Source organism: Antennarius striatus, chromosome 8, assembly GCF_040054535.1.
Source record: "Antennarius striatus isolate MH-2024 chromosome 8, ASM4005453v1, whole genome shotgun sequence".
NCBI classification, from domain to species: Eukaryota; Metazoa; Chordata; class Actinopteri; order Lophiiformes; family Antennariidae; genus Antennarius; species Antennarius striatus.
The window spans coordinates 9611811-9632812 of record NC_090783.1 but is presented as its reverse complement, the minus strand read 5'-3'; the positions used below and the strand labels follow the sequence as shown (position 1 = coordinate 9632812).

Sequence of the window (21002 nt, the reverse complement as noted above, 5' to 3'; positions counted from 1 at the left end):
ACAATCCAAAATCCAAACTCAGAATCACAAGGTCACAGTTCGAAAAGCTCTCAAAGGCATACTGCCACAGTCAGACTGTCGCGCTGTTTGAATGGCATTGCAGTGCTTTTAAGCTGTCCATTTCCGGTGACGTGGCAGGGCTTGGGCTAATCAAGGAGATGGCACACCAATCGGGAGATGGGTTGGCCAGGAGTCCCAGAGACACCACACCTGGCACTGACGACGGAGGGCGGAGCATCCCAGAGCAGTGCAGGGCCAGCAGCTCAGAGGCAGGGTTGCAGAGGGATATACAATACGAACAGATGAGCTACGGCCGTAACACTCATTGTTGTCATTTAGGTCAACATTGGATCATTCCGAAGTCATCAGTGAACTTCTGGAGTCGTTTGGCTGAGATTAGAGAACAGAGGGCCAATATTTTTCACATCCTACTTTTCAGTTTTTTATTTGTAAACACAATATAAAATGTTGAATAAATTTAGTTCCACTTTGTGATTGGGTCTCACATGTTGTTGATTCATGAAAAATATTTCAGTTAGTTATCTTTCAGTTTGAAGCCTGAAATGTGACAAAATGTCAATAAGTTCTTGTGGGGGGCCAATACTTTCACAAGGCACCGAATGTTATTCACCATTATGAAAAAAAGAAGAAATAATGAATTTCATATGTGTAGCATCATCCCTTTGGTCATAAAACGTTAAAATTTGCGCCGCAGCCAGTTGTCACATGGGCGTCATACGTCATTGGCAACAAACTTAGCTTGGCAGCCATATAAGACAATGCGATCAACAACGCGATTAACTCTGTAAATATCATGGTTACCTGTGAGGTGACGGTTGTGTCAACACAACAGCAAGAAAAAACAAAGACAAGGACCTATCCTTCTTCAGAATACCTTCTGGATAGCTAGGAATGAGATGAAGAGCACAGATAAACCGGGTCAGTATGACCAAGGCTCTGTCATGAGCACTTTACCTAGGGTGATTTGCAAAGAGATTTGAAGGTAAGATCATTTTTGGACAACCCATAGTATTTATCCTGAATTCTCAAGATTTAGTGGATAATTAATTAATATCTAGAACTAGGTAGTGTGTAAATGTTTTCATGACCAGATTATCGCACAATTATGGCACTCGTGAAAGGTAAGCAATATCAAAAGTGATAGACAGGTCATTTTACTGACCACACGATGCCGGAACTTTTTGAAAACGCAACTTTTTTGTTGTGTTTATGCCTTCCGTCCACACGACAACACAGGAATCCGGAATGAAAACGCAACTTTTTGAAAACGCTGACGTCTTGCCTGCGACGAAAACCTCTTTGACGTCATATTTATGGGCCCCTGTGTTATGACAACAAAACACGGAGGATTCCTATTGGATAAAATTTGACTCAATACTGCCACCACATGGTTTGGCATGCTTATAGCCGTCCTCGAAAACGCACTGCTGCGTTTACGTGTGGACGGAGATTTTTTTGAAAACGCTGTTGTGTGGACTCAAATCGTTTTCGATGCGTTTTTAAAAAGTCGTGTTTTCAAAAAAATCCATCATCGTGTGAACGGGGGCTGAGAAGATCTGTGACACTCAAATAAAACATACAAAAACAGCATGTCAGATCCTGATCCCTATACATTCGTAAATACAAGACATATTAATATAAACTAGAGTTGTTATTAATTCCACACAGTCCAACAGTAACAAATGGCGGCTAGCTCAATGCTAACATAATGTGGAAAATCCCATTGACGGGCTGGCGTGTTAGCATTGGTAGCGCAATTAACTTTTCCATACACACAGTAAACCAAAAGGGGACATTATAACTAGTTGGATATCTCTGTCAGAATGTGATTCAGATGAAGACAACTGGGATGAATGTCCTAGATGTCCAAACTCTCATTCTCCTTGTACATCAGGTGGTAATTATATGGAATAATTACACTCCCAGGTGGGTTCACTGGGAACTCGTCTTCAGTTTCCAATGATGACGACATTATTTTTGGCGAAATTATTACGAAAATGCCAGCTTTTTGCCTTGTCGCTAGCTTGATCTTCAGTGATATGGATTCACCCCGTGGTCTACGGTTGCGTCACTTCCGCTGCCATGGCACGCTCCATAACTTACGATAAATTTCATTGCAAATAAAAAAATTAAAATGCCACCAAGCCTTTGTTTTACTTATGTACTTCAAATAAAGACCTGGTTCATTTTAACTGTACTGTACCTTTAATTTATTAGTAGCAGCAGGTTTCTTCCTGGCACTACGTAATGCCTGATTTCCACCTCCCTCCTTCTCTTATCTGGGTGTCTTTTCAATTAAGTTTTTGGATGACACCCCTTGACAGGTACGTCTCAACAGCTGGAAATTAGTCATCCATTATTACTCATTTCAGTGGAAACATTACCGTTATCAAAAATATGTACCTAAAATACATGTACATGTGTACATGCAAAGTTTACATTCACTTGGTATGCATTCATACAACCTGTGATAATTTCTATAACATATACATTATGAATGTGACGGTGTCACAAAATCACTAAGTGTGTTCTCCTCATTAGATGGTTACTGCAGCTCAAAATATAGTATGGTCCTCCATGCAATTACCTGATTGTTGCAATTATTCCTTTGCAGATTGATTTAGCTACCATGGTAACGGGGCCATTTCACGAAGAAGGTTTAGCGGAAACCTGGGGTATGTTAACCCTGAAATCAGGGAAACCCAGGATTTCCAGTTTCACAAAGAGAGGTAACTTACCCAGAATCAGAGGAGGTAGGGAGGGAGGTAACTTACCCAGAATCAGTAACTTACCCAGAATCAGAGGAGTAGACCTAAACTGTTTCACGAAGCGAGGTAGCCTAAGACTCATGGATTTAGACTCATGGACAGTTGAGCACTGTAAATAATGGCAGCCACTCCGTACGCTCCGCAGCATAGTCTTTTATTTGTATGTTTTTTGTAAGTTTTTACTACTTTTTCTACTTTTACTACTTCTTTACATGTATCAAATGGATATGACATCCATACAACCGAGAACCATCCCTCTCACTCATTTTAGAGAGGAGTTACTTACGAAACACTGACAGAGACATGACATAACGGCTGAACTGAAGAGACGTTACCGTGGCTGCAAGGCTGGGGATAAGCTAAAGGCTAGGCAGGCAGACAACCGAAGGCAATTCAAACCATTGCTTCCCTCCGTAATCATGGGCAACACAACTCACTGCCGAACAAGATGGATGAGCTGGCCGCTCTGGGGAACCAGCGGATCTACCATGAGTGCATCATGTTCATACTAATGGAGACATGGCTGACCGACGCTATACTGGATGCTAACGTAGAACTCCAAGGTTTGACTGCAGTGAGAGCGGACAGAGACACGAAGGCATGTGGGAAAAGCAAAGGTGGGGGACTCATTATATACACCAACAACCACTGGTGTAACCCCGGCCATGTTTCAGTGAAGGCGGTCGTATCCTGCCCTAACCTGGAGCTGCTAGCCGTTAGCATACGGCCATACTATTTACCCCGGGAGTTCAGTCACGTGATCTCCTTCTGTGTTTACATCCCTCCATCGGTCAACGCAGCCACTGCATGTGAGAAGATCATCAGTGTCGTTGCACGGTTGCAAACCAAACATCCTTAAGCCTTCATGATTATCTCTGGAAACTTTAATCATGTCACCCTGGACACTGCCTGGCTGCTTTCCACCAGGTTGTTAACTGCCACACAAGGAAGAACAGAACGATCGACCTACTGTACACCAATGTTAAAGAGGCATACAGAGTCACTGCCCTGCCTCCACTAGGCAATTAAGACCACAACCTGGTGTACGCCCAGACCCAGTACACCCCCCTGGTCCAAAGACAGGCAGTCTCTACACGCACCATCAGGAGATGGACTCCTGAAGCAGAGGAGGCTCTCAGAGACTGCTACAACACCCAGACTGGGAGGTACTGCTGGGTGGACATGGCAAGGACATCGATGGGATGACCCACTGTCTCACGGACTATATCAACTTCTGTGTAGATGTGGTCGCCCCCACCAAGACAGTTCGGTGCTATCCAAACAACAAGCCGTGGATAACACAGGACGTCAAGGATGTCCTCAACAGGAAAAAGAAGGCTGTCAGGACGAATGATGAGGAGGAGATGAGAGAAGCACAGAGAGAGGTCAGACGCTGCATAAGGCCAAAGACTCTTACAGGAGGAAGGTGGAGCAGCAGCTGAGCACCAACAGCATGAGGGACATTTGGGAAGGTGTGAGAAACATTACTGGGCACAAACCCAGGACCAGAACAGAGCTGTGAGGGGTGCAGAGAACCAAAGACCTGAACGACTTCTACAATAGATTCAACCCCCCCCCCCCCCCGCAGCACCCCCTATCACCCTCCACCCTCACAACCTCAGCAGCAGCTCACCAGCTTCACCCCTGTCCCATGGCCTCCTTCCCCCCTCCACAGAAGCAAAGTGGCCCCTCTCCACCCCCTGCCTCTCTCCCTGCCCCCAGCCCCCCCCCCCATTCAACCTCCCCTCACAGCCTCCACACATCTGTAGGTACAAGGGAGCCCACAACCCCCTCTTCCCCCCAGTCCCTCCTTCTCCTCCAAACCTACTGACCCCTTCTCTGCAGCAGCGGAGCAATCCCCCTCAGCCCCCCTTCCCCCGAACACTCCTCCTCCCCCCATCCCACCACCTATCTTACCTCCCTCAAGCCTACTGCCCCCATCCCACCACCTATCCCACCTCCCTCAAGCCCACCTCCACCTATCCTAGCCCCCCCCCCACTCTCTCACCTGCAAGCCCTCCTCTCTGTCACAGATATGCTCCCTCCACCCCTCAGCTCCCACCACCATCACAGCCTCCTCCCATCTTCATGGCAGACCAGGTAAGAGGAGAACTGAGGAAGCTTTGGCCCCGAAGAGCAGCAGGACTAAATGCCAGATGGGGTGAGCCCCCATCTACTCAAGGCCTGTGCTGCTGACTCAGGAAGCCGCTACAATGGGTCTTCTACCCTGAGCCTGTGTCTCATGAAGGTTCCCACTCTTTGGAAGACGTCGTGCATCATTCCAGTTCACAAAAAGAACCGGCCCAGCGAGCTGAACGACTTCCGACCGGTGGCGCTCACATCTCATCTGATGAAGGCTCTGGAGCGGCTCTTCTTCAATCTCCTCAGGCCTCAGGTGAAACATGCCAAGGACTCTTTACAGTTTGCCTACCGGAAAAAGGTCGGTGTGGAAAACGCCATCCTACACATGCTACACCGAGCCCACTCGCATTTGGACAAGGAAAGCGGCACTGTGAGGATCCTTTTTCTGGATTTTTTAAGTGCCTTTAACACCATCCAGCCCTGTATCCTACAGGAAAAACTCTTACATATGCGAGTGGACTCCAGCCTGGTTGCTTGGATCCAAGACTACCTCACCAACAGACCAGTTTGTCAGGCTAAAGGACGCCACGTCTGATACTGTGGTCAGCTGCATCGGTACTCCACAGGGGACTGTCTTGTCCCCAATCCTCTTCTCCCTGTACATGGTGGACTTCTGCTACAACTCAGAACTGTGTCACATCCAGAAGTACGCAAATGACACAGCTATCGTGGAATGTATCACGGACAATGAGGAGGAGGAGTATAGATGCTTGGTGAAAGACTTTGTTGACTGGTGTCAGCAACAGCCTGAAGCTCAACACCTTGAAAACTAAAGAGCTGGTCATTGACTTCAGGAGGGACAGACCCCAATCTAGACCAGTTCTGATAGGAACGGAGGAAGTGGAGATTGTGAAGACCTATAAATATCTTGGGCTGTGGCTGGACAACAAGCTGGACTGGACCAGCAACACGAGGCAGCTGTACAAGAAAACACAGAGCAGGATGTACTTTCTGAGGAGGCTGAGGGCATTCAACATCTGCAGGAAGCTCCAGTGGATGTTCTATCAGTCTGTGGTTGCCAGCGTCCTGTCATTCGCTGTGGTGTGTTGGGGAGGGAGCGTGACTAAAGCGGATCTCTCCAGGCTGGAGAAGCTGATCAGGCGGGCCAGCTTGGTGGTCGGGATGAAGCTGGACCCTCTGGGAATGGTGGCAGAGAAGAGAACCTTGGACAAACTGCTGGACATCATGGACAATGTCAGCCACCCTCTTTACACCGTTACCAACAACCAGAGAAGCCTGAGAAGCCTGAGCAGTCAGAGGCTCCGCCTCCCAACATGCAGGGCAAACGGACTTAAGAACTCGTTCATCCCCCAAGCCAATAAACTGCTCAACTCCTCTCTGGGGGAGATGAAGAAGAAGAAAGTCCACACGAGTGCTAAGGGATGACACAAACAATACAGCAAAAACAACGCAAACACTATAGACATTTCACTATACCCATACTTAACTAGGCCTGTTTTTTATTTTTTATTTCTATGCCTATTTTTGATTTTCTATTTGTATATTCTTGATGGGTTATTTATTAATCTTTCTATTTGGTGTTGTACTACTTTCTATGTGATGGTGCTTTCTGTGTGCTTTTTCTGTGTTTGTGTACTCACTGTGCTGTGTGTGACGGAGATGTTAACTTCCCTGATGGAACCTCCTTAAGGGATAAATAAATTTATACTCTACTCTACTCTTTATGATGAGTCTTACCTGAGCAACAGACTGTAACCTGGTCAGTAACCTAAAGATTTGCACTATAATTCACTTGTCTCCGTCCTTTAATCCACCTTATTGAATCCACTATACATGACAAGAGAGTTCGATGGTTTTTGCTGGAGTATCAATCGTGGTTGCTGACTCCTTGCACTAACCCAGGCCTGCAACAGAACTTCAACTGCAGGACGAGAATCCGGGTGGAGATGACCATAGGTGTACTGAAAGCCCATTTCCAGTGCCTGCATCACCTCAGGATGATTCCTGAGAGGAAGTGTGATATAATTGTGTTGCTCTCCATGTTATTGGCAGTATTACAACAGGAGAACAACACCATACCCCACAAACTGAAGACCTCGATGATGACCCTGTCTACCTACCTGCTGTCCAAGATGACAGAGGAGTGAGAGACACCATGTACTAGAATCATTTGAGAGTCTAAGTTTACATCACCACCTCCACAGCGGGCAATAAAAATATTACAATACACATTTCATTTGGTCATCTTTATTTCTCCCAAATACAAGTTAGTTTGTGCATTCTTCCTATAGTTAATGCTGTAATAGTTCAAGTGATTCACCTGTGAAAAGTGAAACATTTATACACATCAAGTGTCATGACATTTCTGTCTCCAGAACCAAAATTGAAACTGACTTGAAATTGAACTAGAAGAAAACCAAGCTTCCGCAGAAGCTTGAACTGTCTTAACTGTGGGTAGCCCTACTTCTTCTTGCTACTACAGTGGTCAGTTTGTGTAACAGTAACATTTAATCTGGGTTTGTGATGAAGAGTTAATGTTTTGCTACTCAAAGCTTAGTATGCTGAACAAAAATCCTTAGAGATTATTTAATCTGTACAATTAAAAAAAAAGTCATTTGCTATCCCGGAATAACAGGCTGGATGTTGCCTACGGCCTTGAGTTTGACACATGGACAGTCAAACCAGTCTTATTGTTTTTTTTTGTGTGTTTTTTTCCCCAGTTATCCAGGTCATGGTTATTCATGAGTATACTGGCCTACAGTGTGTGAGCACAACAGCTCATCCTACTGCCTGTTTTAAAAGCTAATCAGAACCTGCTGATCTAACCTTTCACCTTGGGCGGCAGTAGCTCAGACCACTGAATCATGTGAACTGGCAAAGGAAGGTGCAGAAGTGCACAGCGCACTTCCGCATGTTGTCAGCCAATAGCATGCACTTACGGTATCACGTGACTACCTACTAAAAATCTGTGATGTAGTGAAGCACATCTCAGATGTATATATATACAGTATATATATATGCACATATACATACACACACACAGTATAAAGTATATATACAGTATATATATATATCGTATATACAGTGTATATATATAGATTATATATAGATTACTGTATGTGTGTGTATATATATATATATACAGTAATAATATACAATATACAGTATATATTACATATATACTGTATATATATGCGTGTGACTAATAAGTAGTGTGTAGAGTGGAAAGATAATTTCCACTACGGGGGTACAATAAAGCACAGTTCATTTCACATTGGAGAACATTTTGAAGATTGATTTTTTCCCCATTATTTCTCTTCTTGTTCAGTCTTCCTTTGTTGAGCCAGCTTCCTGCAGTAAAGGCTGACGTGGAGTGGGTGACAAAATGAGAGCAGAGACACCAAAGTGACGCCGACATTTACCTGTGAAAACGATAGGAGACAATTGGACAGTAGGGAGGATTAAAGAGACGTATAGCTTATTAAACGTCTCATGGTCAAGCAAGGCTCACCACAAACACTTACATAGAGTGGATCACCGTGGAGCTGGTTCTGGATGAGGTACTGGATTGGAAACTGGAGAAGCAGCACCAAAGCTGATGAAGACATTGCTGTACCCGATAGCTTTCCAAAATGAGATGATGGGAAGCTAGAGGAGACAAGAGTGCAGAAGAGAGAGATGAGCATTGTTGCATTAATAAAGATACAGCTGCTTAATTTTCTACTTAATCTTAAGGGTGGCAGAAATGTGAACGTACGCAAAGCTAATGAAGACGTAGTGGCATCCATAAAATGAGACACTATTGGCCACCTGCAGGACAAACGTGAGGTACTGCAAAGGGAGTACAGGAGTGGTGAAACACACACAGAAGAGGAAACACTGCAGGGAGGTCAGGACGAGGGCAGGAGATGACGAACACAGGTTGGCTTCCCTCTTGGACTCTCCTGTGGGACAGAGGACACACGATGATGAAGGGACAACTGTGAAGGACTGATCGCAACAACAATGACTCTAATGAAAAATGAAGTTCAGCATTTGTTACTCTCTATAACCGGATTTATTAAATAAATGCCAGAAAAATCACATTCTTGGAGAATAAGGTCTTAAAGGAACCTTCTGACAAATATGCCAACAATATTTTGAAAAAAATTGGATTTATGAATTGTAATTTATATACTTTTTTGTTACATTTAGAATTTTTTTGCATACAAAATGTAGAAGAATTCATCTTATATCAAGTTTTTCAGGAAAAAATGATGAAACTTATGATGTATAAGCCTCAAAATCCTGAAAGATCAACAGTATCATATATGATACCCTGGGCTTTAAAGGGATAATTATTAATTACTGATTGTGATGGTGGGATGGTGCTTGAGATGGTGCAGCCCTCTTATCTAAAAATATAGTTCAAAGTCTATCCTCTAAATCTTGACATACCAGAGTGGAGATCAGGCAACAGAGTTGCAGTCCTACACGCTTCTCTGAGTTTGCCCTACTAGTCCCCAGCCATAGCTAAGTTTAATTTAACTAATACACACCCCATTAAGACTGTCTGTCCCTCGGACCTATAGCAGTGTTAGACTGTTAAAATCTAGCAACACTGGTTCAATTAACCATTGTAATTTAATTCACATTAAATGTATACACAGACAAAATTCAGACAGGATAATTAAATGTGGTCTTTTAAATATTAGATCATTATCATAGATAGAATTTTCTGAATTTCTATCTAATTTGGTGGCTACCAAAGATAAAGTTATAGTAATAGGAGATTTCAATGATCATTTCGACAGTGTGAATGACAGCTTCTGCGTTGGGTTCAAGTCTATGCTAGATTCCCTAGGCTTCTCACAGTTGGTGGATGGTCGTACCCATAAACACCATCACACCCTTGATCTTATTCTTACCTACGGTGTAGATATAGGACACTTGACTATTTTCCCACAAAACGACTTCTTGTCAGATCACTCTCTAGTTACTTTTGACTTTGCCCTAATTAACAATAATCCACAGAATAAAACCATCTTGACTAGATCGATCACTGATTCAGTAATAACTAAATTTAAAGAAAAAATCCCCTCAGCCTTAGAGTCAATATGCTCCCCTGGCCCCTACTCCAGTAAAAGCCAAAATATCGAATTTCTCACAGACAGTGTGGCTAACATCCTAAAAACAACTCTTGATGGCATAGCCCCGCTAAAAAGAAAAAATTAAAAAACAGGAAAGGTCAGCCCCGTGGTTTAACTTGTCAGTCCGCAACCTTAAACAGAGCTCCCGCAGATTGGAGAGAATCTGGTGATCGACAAAAACTGACCTAGCCTATTTAACCTGGAAAGACAGCTTTATGTCATATAAGAAGGCTCTCGGTAGAAGTAGAAATACTTACTACTCTACTTGTCATGATTCTGTTCAATCGATATGTTCCTAGTCTGTTATTGTGTGAAGCTCATTATCCCTTGACAGGTCAAGCTGTGGCAGAGGGTGTGGCTGGCTCCTAGCAGCTGACGAGCCATACCAGTTCCCACTCTGCTCATAAGCCTCATCTTAAAAGGCCTGGCTTTTCCCTTGGAGGGTGCCAGATTATTCCATCCTGTTCTGTGATGCCAGTGTCGAGTGTTTCCCTCCGTTATCAGTTCTTTTCTATGTTTTTTGGAGTTTAGTCATTTTTGCTCCGCTGATTTTGTTATTTAGCTAACTAGCGTTTTTGTTTAGCCTGAGCAATAAAGCTGTTCAATTTTACTCGTGTGTCAGTCTCTGCTCCTTGGGGTCCAGACTTGAACTACCCGTAACAGAATAATCTGGCCACCATGGACCCCGCAGGGACTGATGGTATCCGGCAGGCTTTGGCCTGTCAAGGGTCCCGTGCTGGAGTCCACAAGAGAGCACTTCAAGAGATCATGGATTCGCTCAGCAAACTTGGCTCCAGGATTACTCGAATCGAGAGCCGCTTTGATCAGCTTTCCACTCAGTTTCCTACGCCTGCTACTCCAGTCGACGTTTCAGCACCTGTTCTTCCTGCCACTGAACCCAGCCAGCACAGGGAACCCTTCATTCCCACTCCGGTCAGGTACTCAGGCGTGCTAGGGTCATGCAGGGAGTTTTTTCACCAATGCTCACTTGTTTTTGATCAGCAGCCGTCAATTTATGATTCAGACAAGTCGAGAGTAGCATTTATAATGAGTTTATTGTAGCAATGGCCAGCAATAATGCATCTGCTTGCAGCAATTATTCATTGTTCACCGCTGAGATGCTAAAAGTGTTTGATCATCCTCTGCAAGGAAAGGAGGCCAGTAAACAGCTCCTTTCCCTGAATCAGAGCTCAGACCCTGTATCCATTTATAGACTTCCGCATTCTTGCAGCCGAGAGCGGATGGAATGAGAATGTTTTCGAGGCGGTTTTTCTTCGCAGGTTAAGTGAAGAGTTAAAGGACGAATTAGCTGCTAGAGATGAGACTGCTTCTCTAGACAAATTAATTTCTTTAGCTATTCGTCTAGATAACCAACTTCGTGAGAGACGCAGGGAAAGGACAGTCACGGAGAGTGTTCCTATCCCCCTCTCACCATCCAGGCCATCTCGACAGCAGCAACCACATCCCCAGCCACCTCCCTCGGGATTTTCTTCACCACTGGATTCGGCTAATCCCAATGGTGAAGAACCCATGCAGTTGGGGAGGATGAGACTTACGCCTGAAGAGCGCCAACGTCGCTTTGAACTGAGGCTCTGCATCTACTGTGGCCAGACGGGTCACAGGAGAGCGCAGTGCCCCGTCCTGCCAAAAGGAGCAGGCTCATCGGTGTCAGGAGGGGCACTGGTGAGCCGTACGTCTGCTGAGTCACTCTCCTCTAACCGCATTGTCCTTAAAGGTACTGTATCCTGGCAACAAGTTTCTTTCCCTTTACAAGTTTTGGTAGATTGTGGTTCTGATGAGTTTTATTGACAATGAGTTTGTCACTAGTGCCAACTTACCCACTGGGCCCCTTAGTGAATCCAAAGATGTGTTTGCCCTCAATGGTGGGCTTCTAGCTCGAGTTACTGATCGTACAGCCCCTTTGTCCTTGTTGCTTTCTGGAAACCAACGCGACCTAATTTCCCTGTATATTTCTGCCCCCAGTTCCCCATTAGTGTTAGGTCTCCCCTGGTTAAAGCTCCACAACCCACATATAGACTGGTATTCCTCTGCAATCACCAACTGGAGTTTGTTCTGCCACTCACATTGTTTGCATTCTGCCGTTCCGGTTTCCGTAACGCCCACACCTACTGCACCTTCGCCAGTAGATCTCACCTACCGGCCTGGGTCTCGGAGGAACAAGCCTCATGCCCTTTCACTTCAGTTTGTACCTTCAGTTGAGGATTCTTCTGAAGACACTGTCCTGCCCTCTTCCCGTGTGGTGGGAGCAGCCATGTGGGACATTGAGAGGCTTGTTCAGGAGGCTCAAATTGGTAACCTGTCGCCTGACAGTTGTCCACCAGGCCGGCTGTTCATGCCCCCACCTGTTTGAACTCCTGTTCTCCAGTGGGGGCATGATTCTAAGTCGGCTTGCCATCCAGGCTTTCGGACTCTGGCTCTCCTTCAACAGTGTTTCTGGTGGCCTTCTATGAGTGCAGATGCTAAGGAGTATGTCGCTGCTTGCCCTGTCTGTGCCTGCAACAAGACTTCTCACCATCCCCCTGCTGGCCTTCTTCGCCCCCTGCCTATTCCTCATCAACCGTGGTCGCACATAGCGTCGGATTTTGTCACTGGCCTGCCTCCGTCGGAAGGAAATACGACCATATTGACTATCGTTGACCGCTTTTCCAAGGCTGTGCATTTTATTCCGTTGTCTAAGTTACCCTCTGTTTTGGAGACTGCTGCTCTGCTTGTCCAGCATGTTTTTAGGTTGCATGGAATTCCCAGGGACATTGTATCCGACAGAGGTCCAGAGTTCTCCTCCCAGGTGTGGAAGGCTTTCTGAGAGGCATTAGGGGCGTCAGCCAGCTTGTCATCTGGTTATCACCCACAGACCAACGGCCAGACAGAATGAGCTAATCAGGACCTGGAGGCAGCTCTTCGTTGTGTGGCATCTCAGAATCCTGTTTCCTGGTCCAACCATCTTCCCTGGGTCAAGTATGCCCACAACTCTCTGGTTTGCTCCGCTACTGGTATGTCCCCGTTCATGGCCTCTAATGGTTTCCAGCCCCCACTCTTCCCAGCTCAGAGAACGATGTGGCAGTCCCCTCTGTGCAGGGGCACCTCCAGCGTGGTCGGCGGGTCTGGCGTGAAGCTCAAGCAGCTCTCACCCGTACTGCCGCTCGAAATCGGAGATTGGCAGACCGTCGCACAATAGCCCGGCCAGGAGTTTGGCTGTCCTCTCGGGATCTTCCACTTCAGGTGGAATCTAGGAAACTGACACCCAGGTACATTGGCCCTTACGTAATTGAACGTATCATTAACCCGAGTGTGGTTAGACTGACGCTACCTCCCTCTCTGAATGTCCACCCAGCCTTTCATGTTTCACTTCTGAAGCCAGTTTCCTCTAGTCCTCTGTGCCTTCACCTTCCGACAATTGTTGGGTGTAAGGAGAAGGGGTAGGGGTTTTCAGTAATTGGTGGATTGGGAGGAGTATGGTCCAGAGGAGCGCTCGTGGATCTCTCGCTAACCTTATTTTGGACAAGAATCTCCTGAATGACTTTTATGGTCGGTACCCGGACAAGCCTGGCAGGCCGCCAGGTGGTGTCCGTTGAGGGGGGGTACTGTCATGATTCTGTTCAATTGATATGTTCCCAGTCTGTTATTGTGTGAAGCTCATTATCCCTTGACAGGTCAAGCTGTGGCAGAGGGTGTGGCTGGCTCCTAGCAGCTGACGAGCCACACCAGTTCCCACTCTGCTCATCAGCCTCATCTTAAAAGGCCCGGCTTTTCCCTTGGAGGGTGCCAGATGATTCCATCCTGTTCTGTGATGCCAGTGTCGAGTGTTTCCCTCCGTTACCAGTTCTTTTCTGTTTTTTGGAGTTTAGTCATTTTTGCTCCACTTCTTCTTTTCCTTTTGGCTTTTCCCTTCAGGGGTCGCCACAGCGAATCAATTGCCTCCATCTAGCCCTGTCCTTTGAATCCTCTTCTATCACACCAACTACCTTCATGTCTTCCCTCATTACACCCATAAACCTCCTCTTTGGTCTTCCTCTAGGCCTCCTGCCTGGCAGCTCAAAACTCAGCATCCTTCTACCAATATATTCACTATCTCTCCTCTGGACATGTCCAAACCATCTAGTCTGGCCTCTCTGACTTTATCTCCAAAACCTCTAACATTTAGTCATTTTTGCTCCACTGATTTTGTTATTTAGCTAACTAGGGTTTTTGTTTAGCCTGAGCAATAAAGCTGTTCAATTTTACTAGTGTGTCAGTCTCTGCTCCTTGGGTCCAGACTTTAACTACCCGTAACACTACTTTAATAGAGGAAAATAAAAACAAGCCTCGGTTTCTTTTCAGCACTGTAGCCAGGCTGACTAAGAAACACAACAGTATCGAGCCTACCATTCCTTTAAATCTTGAATGTGATGACTCTTAGATTTTTCCAAAGCAAAATTACAAATCTTAGAGATGAGATCCATTATGTACTGCCTAACACAAATAAGATAGCAGAAGAATCAACTAATTCTAGCAATACCCTGGAGTGTTTTCAGCAAATGGAACGCTTCGATTTAAACTACCAAATTTCCTCTGCTAAACCCACCACCTGTCTTCTAGACATAATTCCAAGTACTCTCCTCAAAGAGGTTCTACCATTAATAAATGTACCTGTACTAGTATCCATAATTAATCAATAAAAATAGGTTATGTACCGCAGTCTTTCAAAGTGACTAGGATCAAGCCCCTCCTAAGAAACCAAACCAAGATGCTGGCATCCTCTCAAATTACAGGACGGTCTCTAACCTGCCATTCTTATCTAAGATCCTAGAGAACGTAGTGTCCAAACAGCTAAATGACTACCTGTTAGAGAACAATCTGTTAGAGGATTTTCATTCAGGTTTTAGAACAAACTACAGTACGGAGACTGCACTGCTAAGTCACAAATGATCTTTTAACAGCGTCAGATAAAGGTCTTCTATCTGTTCTAGTCTTATTAGACCTGAGTGCTAATTAAATTGGAATCCTGCCTCAGGGATATTAAATCCTGGATGCTTCACAATTTCTTAATGTTGAACTGTAACAAAACTGAAGTCATTGTTATTGGGCCGAAGCATCTTAAAGATGATCTCTCTAACATGGCAATTCACTTAGATAGCATTGGTCTATCCTCCACCAATGAAGTCAAACTTGGGAGTGATTTTTGATCAAGATCTGTCCTTTGATTCTCATATCAAGTCTGTATCCCGGACAGCCTTCTTTCACTTGTGAAATATTGCTAAAGTTAGAAATTTCTTATCCTTTAAAGATGCAGAAAAAAATCATTCATGCCTTTGTTACTTCTAGATCGGATTACTGCAATTCCTTATTATCGGGCTGATCTAACTCCTCTATTAGGACTCTACAGTTAGTTCAGAATGCAGCTGCCCGCTTACTGACTCGAACTGGGAGGAGAGAACACATCTCTCCTGTCCTAGCGTCACTTCATTGGCTCCCGATTAATTCTAGAATACAATTCAAACTCCTTTTGATTACATGTAAAGCTCTCCATTGTAAGGCTCCATCTTACATTGAAGAGATTATTAAAGTATATGACCCACCCAGGGCCCTTCGATCCGAGGATGCAGGATTTCTGGTCACCCGTCGGGTTTTTAAGTGTAGAACATCTGGCCCCTTTACTATGGAACTCTCACTCTCCCAACCTCGGTCCGAGGGGCAGACACTCTCAGCTTATTTAAGAGTAGACTAAAAACCCTCCTTTTTGATAGAGCCTACAATTAGAAATAACACTCACCCCACTAGACATACAGCTATAGGCCTAGGCTGCTGAGGGTATTTTCTCCGTCTCTCCCATTAAAGGAAGATACTCTGAAGCTTTCGTCACTTCTCCTTCGCTTTCTTTATATTTCTATGCTCTTAGAGTTTATTACTACTCCTAGAATTTATTACTACTACTGTCAAATCACACTCTGTCTGCACGATACTGCCGCTGTCTTTGTGCCTCCGTTCCTCAGGTGGAGAACGCGGATGGAAGACAGGATACCCAAAGGATGGAAATCCCTCCCCCAATTCAGCGACAACGCACTATGGACATGAAACTCAGACTGGCCTATCTGCCACTCTCTCATTCTCTCTCTCTCTCTCTCTCTCTCTCCGTCTCTTTTATTTGACCTATCTCTTTCACCAATGTATTTCTATTTCCCAACCAACAGGTCAAGGTGGCCGACTGCCCTCCAGAGCCTGGGTCCTGCCTGGAGTTTCTTCCTCAATGAGGGAGTTTTTCCCTGCCACCGTCGCTTATGCTTGCTCTGGAGGGCATTGTTGGTTTTCTATCTGTAAAGTGCTTTGAAATGTCTTCAGATATGATAAAGCGCTATATAAATAAAAGTTGATTGATTGAATTAAAATAAAAAAGTAAAAAATGTAGTAAAAAGTGATTATCATAAATTTCAGGACAAGGTCACACAATTACTCCTGCTGCAGGGAGAAAAGTCATTAATGAGACACTTTAATGGATATGATAATTGTATTTACTGTGAGACATACATTTCTGTGGCCTGATCTCTAGTTGAAGTTAAAGGGATTAAATCTTAAATGAATTTATTGAAAATGTTACAAACCTGGAGCCAGAAGTCTGTTATTGTGTCTGTCCATGATGAGACCGTTAATGGGGGCAAACAGGATTCCTAACAGCTGGATGATTGCCAGTATGTTGGTGTAGTGACTCACTGGAGGGGGGACATAAACACCAAGAAGCTAAAGAAATCATGCCAGCTTTGCAGCAAGTGTAATAGTAGTATGTCCGCTGAGGAGTACCTTGAACTATTACCCCACAACAGTTTTTGGGCTTTGCGGTACTCCAAGCGTTTTTGTCACATTTGCAGTCAAAGATATGTACAAGGTGTGCTAAAGACAGTGTTGAAGACGGATATTGTAGCAGCACAAAAGGAAAATGTTAGTCCAGTGGTGGGCAAACCCTTTGACTTGTGGACCACACACAGCACTGAAGTTTGACAGGTGGGCCAACTGAAGAGTGGATGGATGGAGTGCCTATTTGTGCTAATGAAAATGACTTGCAAAAAAAGCATGATTTAAAATTAGAATTAATGCAATTTAGAAGTAATTACATTTAATTACATTTAATTGATGGGCCGGATTACAAAGCCTAACCGCACATTGCCCTTGGGCCATAATTTGCCCATTCCTGTGTTGGAACAAGATTTATAACTTTTTGTTGACTGTGTGGGCGGGACCGTGGGACAGTGGCTAGCGCTGTCGCCTCACAACACGGTGGGACCGGGTTCGAGACCCACTCTGTGTGGAGTGTCCGCGTGGGTTCTCTCTGGGTTCTCCGGCTTCCTCCCGCCTCCAAAAGCATGTGCTTCAGGTTGATTGGCCGGTCCCAAATTGCCCATAGGAGTGAGTGTGTGTGTGCGTGTTTGTGTGTTTGTATGTGGCTCCGTGGTGCACTGGCGCCGTGCCCAGAGTGTCCCCCGCCTCCCACCCAATGTCAGCTGGGATAGGCTCCAGCTCCACGTGACCCGCTACGGCGGATACAGCGGCGGTACATGAAAATGAATGAATGAATGAATGGATGAATGAATTTTGACTGTGCAAAACTGTACTGTTGTTGCTGTGTGGCAGGCAGGCTAACTCATTGGCTGCCAGTGCTTTGTAGAAATTAATCTCCGTCAGAGCACTTTCTCAGAGGCTCTGGACATTTATGTTTTTTGTCTGTTCTTGATCGTTTGCGCAATGCTTCGCTCAGAGCGACACTGTGTTTGCTTGCAAGTGAGCTCTGACGTACGCAAACTTTGTTGCAAAGTAATTGCTGCAACTTCTCCATCCTTCTCTGATTCTGTAACTGAGTCAGTCGTCATGATGGTAATTTTCATGATTAGAAGCCTGATTTTCACTGACGAGCTCCATCAGAGTGTCGCCTAGCCCTCCCTATTGAAAAACACAACTGACACCTTTAGTCATCAACGGCACCCACTGAGTTCCCCAGGAAATTATCTGCATTATTGCTTTGTGTTTAGCGCTGCCACACAGTGTCAGACACTTTAAATGCTCTTAAATATTAATTCAGCTCTACAACTTACCCAAATCTTGGTCACTATCAGTCAGGTGTTCCAGCATTGGGTTGATGTGTGCTAAGAAGTGGGACTGACAGAACAGATTGGTGACCATCCACACCAGGTGCCACAGGAAGAGCCAGGAAAGCAAACAGCTCCGGAAACTAATTTCTGGAAGTAAGGACGACATGAAAGTCTGGCTTCAGTAAAAACTCTCTTACCCTTCAGCAATCAGGTCTTGTACAATGACCAGGTTTCATTGGGAGCTACTTAGTTTTGAAATGTTGGTTTGCCTCTAGTGCAGTGGGTCTTAACCTTGTTGGAGGTACCGAACCCTGCCGGTTTCATATGCTCGCTCACCGAGTGAAATTTGAGACATAAGACAAATTTAAGACAGAAGTACAGTATTTTCCGTACTATAAGGTGTACTGGATTATAAGGCACATCTTCAATGAATGGCCTATTTTTTTTTTTTACATTTCATACATAAAGCGCACTGGATTATAAAACGCATTTGAGAACTCATCTTCAATGAATGGTCTATTTTAAAACTTTTTTCATTTATAAGGCACATTGGATTATAAGAAATTGAGAAAATTAAATGCTTTTAGTTGCGGAAAATACTGTATATGCTTTACTGGTGTATTTAATAAATTGTGCATTAATGTCACTTTTTCAAAGAACAAAACCAAGACAGTGCATGAACTCACATGAACTGATCTACCTGCATATCAGTGTGACTTCTGCTGTTGTTATTGAAAGACTAGTTCAGATATGCGTGATTTCACCTTGGCAAAAGCTACTCTTATGTCATTTTCACAGCAAAGTCTGTTTCTTTTGTTTTCCATGCAGCTTAAGGAAGTGTTCCTTTATTTTTGCCGGTGCGAGACTAGAGTTGCTCAACTTGACATTGCAAATCATGCAGAACACTGACTCCCATCATGTTCCATTATACAGTACATGTAAATTCACGTTGCACATATTCGTCCGACCACTTTCTTTTTTGGCTCAACATAGTTACCATGAATTAAAATATTAAGAAAGTAATCAGATGATGTATCATCAATAAAGCATGAATTGACTACTGAGTGCGCAAAATCCCCAGTAGCACAGGTAGGCTAATCGATGTAGCGTCACATGATCACCTGCAGCCAGTGATGGCTAAGGGGGGCGTGTCATCACGAATTGACACGACGTGTCGAACGTACACAGTGATTCGTGTATGTTCGCAAAAACAACCGACACATCGTGTCAGGTGCTTTTGCCGACACTGCCGACAAAACATCTGACACAACGTATCGGTTTTGTCAAGACAAAACATCATATCGGGTGTTTTGTCTTGACCTTCGTCTCCGCCGGACCCCTGAGACCGACTCATTTAACATCTAGGGTACGATCGAACCCAGGTTAAGAACCACTGCTGTAGTGTCTGGTTGACTGACTTTCTGTGACAGAGGCTCTATCTGCCTTCTCATTTATGATGGTTTCTGTAAGCATCTGTCAGTTAAACTGATGTGACACACTCATACCTTTCTCCTGCTTGGAGTCATGCAGGGTCGAATGTGAGGCAGAAGTCTCAGACTCTTCTCTCTTGTCTTTTTTGTTGTTTTTGACGTTTGATTCTTGCATTTCTTCCTCCTCTATTACTTGTTCTCTCCTTCCACCGGGGCAGCCCAGCCTGTTAGAACGGAGGTTTGGTGGTGAAGACAACTCAACGGCCACAGGTTAACCTTCATCAGGATGATCACTTTGTTCTACCCATAGGTGAAGTTTTCCGGCAGTGGGAAGGGGATGTGTCCTCTTGGCATGAGGAAGAGGGTACGCAGTAGGAGGCCTGCGCTACACAAAGTGAGGAAGAGAAAAGATGTGTGGAAAGACACTCCTACTTCATACAGCACCTAATGGAAGGACAGAAAGGGGAATGTTTTTGAGGGACCAATGAACACTATGGTCAAATTGTGAAGGTTTTCATTCATCCAGGTCATGGCATAAATAGTTTTTTTAAAGTCAATCCACTGTACTTGCAGAAAATTTCTTGAAGACCTTAAAGAAATGGGCACTGAAAACTTGTGGATATCCTTGTGGATAGGGGATGGCAGTGGCTCAGCGGTAAAGTGGCGGAGCAGTAGAGCGGGTTGTCCAATGTTCCAAGATCGGCGAATTGATTCCTGCTCCCGCCCAGCCGCCTGGGGTGTGAGCTGACAGTGGAAGGTGTCAGCTCACCTCCCAAGCACTGCTGAGACACCCTTGAGCAAGGCACCATCCCCCTTAACAAGTTGCTCCTTTGGGGCGCACCATGCCAGAGCTGCCCGCCACTCTACCTCCCCCTGCATGCTTACAGCCACCCTTGTGTGTGTTTGTGTGTGTTACAGGGACCTGTATATACTAACATGTGTTTGTTTGTAACTAGAGTGTGCTCTTAATTTCCCTTCGGGGATACTATAGTATAGAAAATTTAAATTAAAAAGGGAAAAAAAAACAACTGACTGAATCTTTGAAAGCTCACACAAGATCCAGAAAGGAAAACAACCCAGTGAGGACTGAAGGGAAAGACAGCAGGAGAAACAACATAGCGATCCCATGTCTGTGGAGTGTTTGGAAAAACAGAAAAGGATCTTCAACAAATATCAGATTCCTGTGTATCTCAAAGCAAACAACACCTTCTGACAAACACTGGCACATCCAGAAGCTCCTACATTACACAGCTAGCATACAAGGGCTTAATAACGTCTGCGAGTTTTGTAAATCACAGATTCGAAGCTGAAGGCAACACCAACCGCCACCAGAAATGAAGAAGCCTCTTGGATGACAAGTGAAACGTCGTCAGGGAACTTTCTATAAGTCCAGTGGATTGATTGAAACCCTGTTGAATATTTGGGTTCAAATTAAAAGTGCATCCATTACCTTTATGAAGAGAAGTACCATAGCCG

At 44.7% G+C, this 21002-nt stretch overlaps 1 protein-coding gene across 1 annotated transcript; it reads right to left on the bottom strand.

Moving 5' to 3' along the window:
* Nucleotides 1–8200: 8200 nt before the first annotated feature.
* LOC137599923 (equilibrative nucleobase transporter 1-like) lies at nt 8201–20405 on the bottom strand. The gene is made up of 8 exons (XM_068321172.1): nt 20296–20405; nt 19831–19911; nt 19602–19750; nt 18100–18243; nt 16618–16725; nt 8650–8836; nt 8417–8540; nt 8201–8314 (listed from the first exon to the last, which is right to left on the bottom strand). The coding sequence occupies exons 1-8, from the start codon at nt 20403–20405 to the stop codon at nt 8201–8203; spliced, it is 1017 nt and encodes a 338-aa protein (XP_068177273.1).
* Nucleotides 20406–21002: the final 597 nt, after the last annotated feature.

Coding starts and splice junctions, on each gene's coding strand:
- LOC137599923 (XM_068321172.1), bottom strand. CDS start 20,405: ATGCAGGGGGAGGTAGAGTGGCGGGCAGCTCTGGCATGGTGCGCCCCA. Junction 19,751..19,830: donor CCGGAAAACTTCACCTATGG/GTAGAACAAAGT, acceptor CCGTTCTAACAG/GCTGGGCTGCCCCGGTGGAA. Junction 8,837..16,617: donor TAACAGACTTCTGGCTCCAG/GTTTGTAACATT, acceptor TCTGTCCCACAG/GAGAGTCCAAGAGGGAAGCC.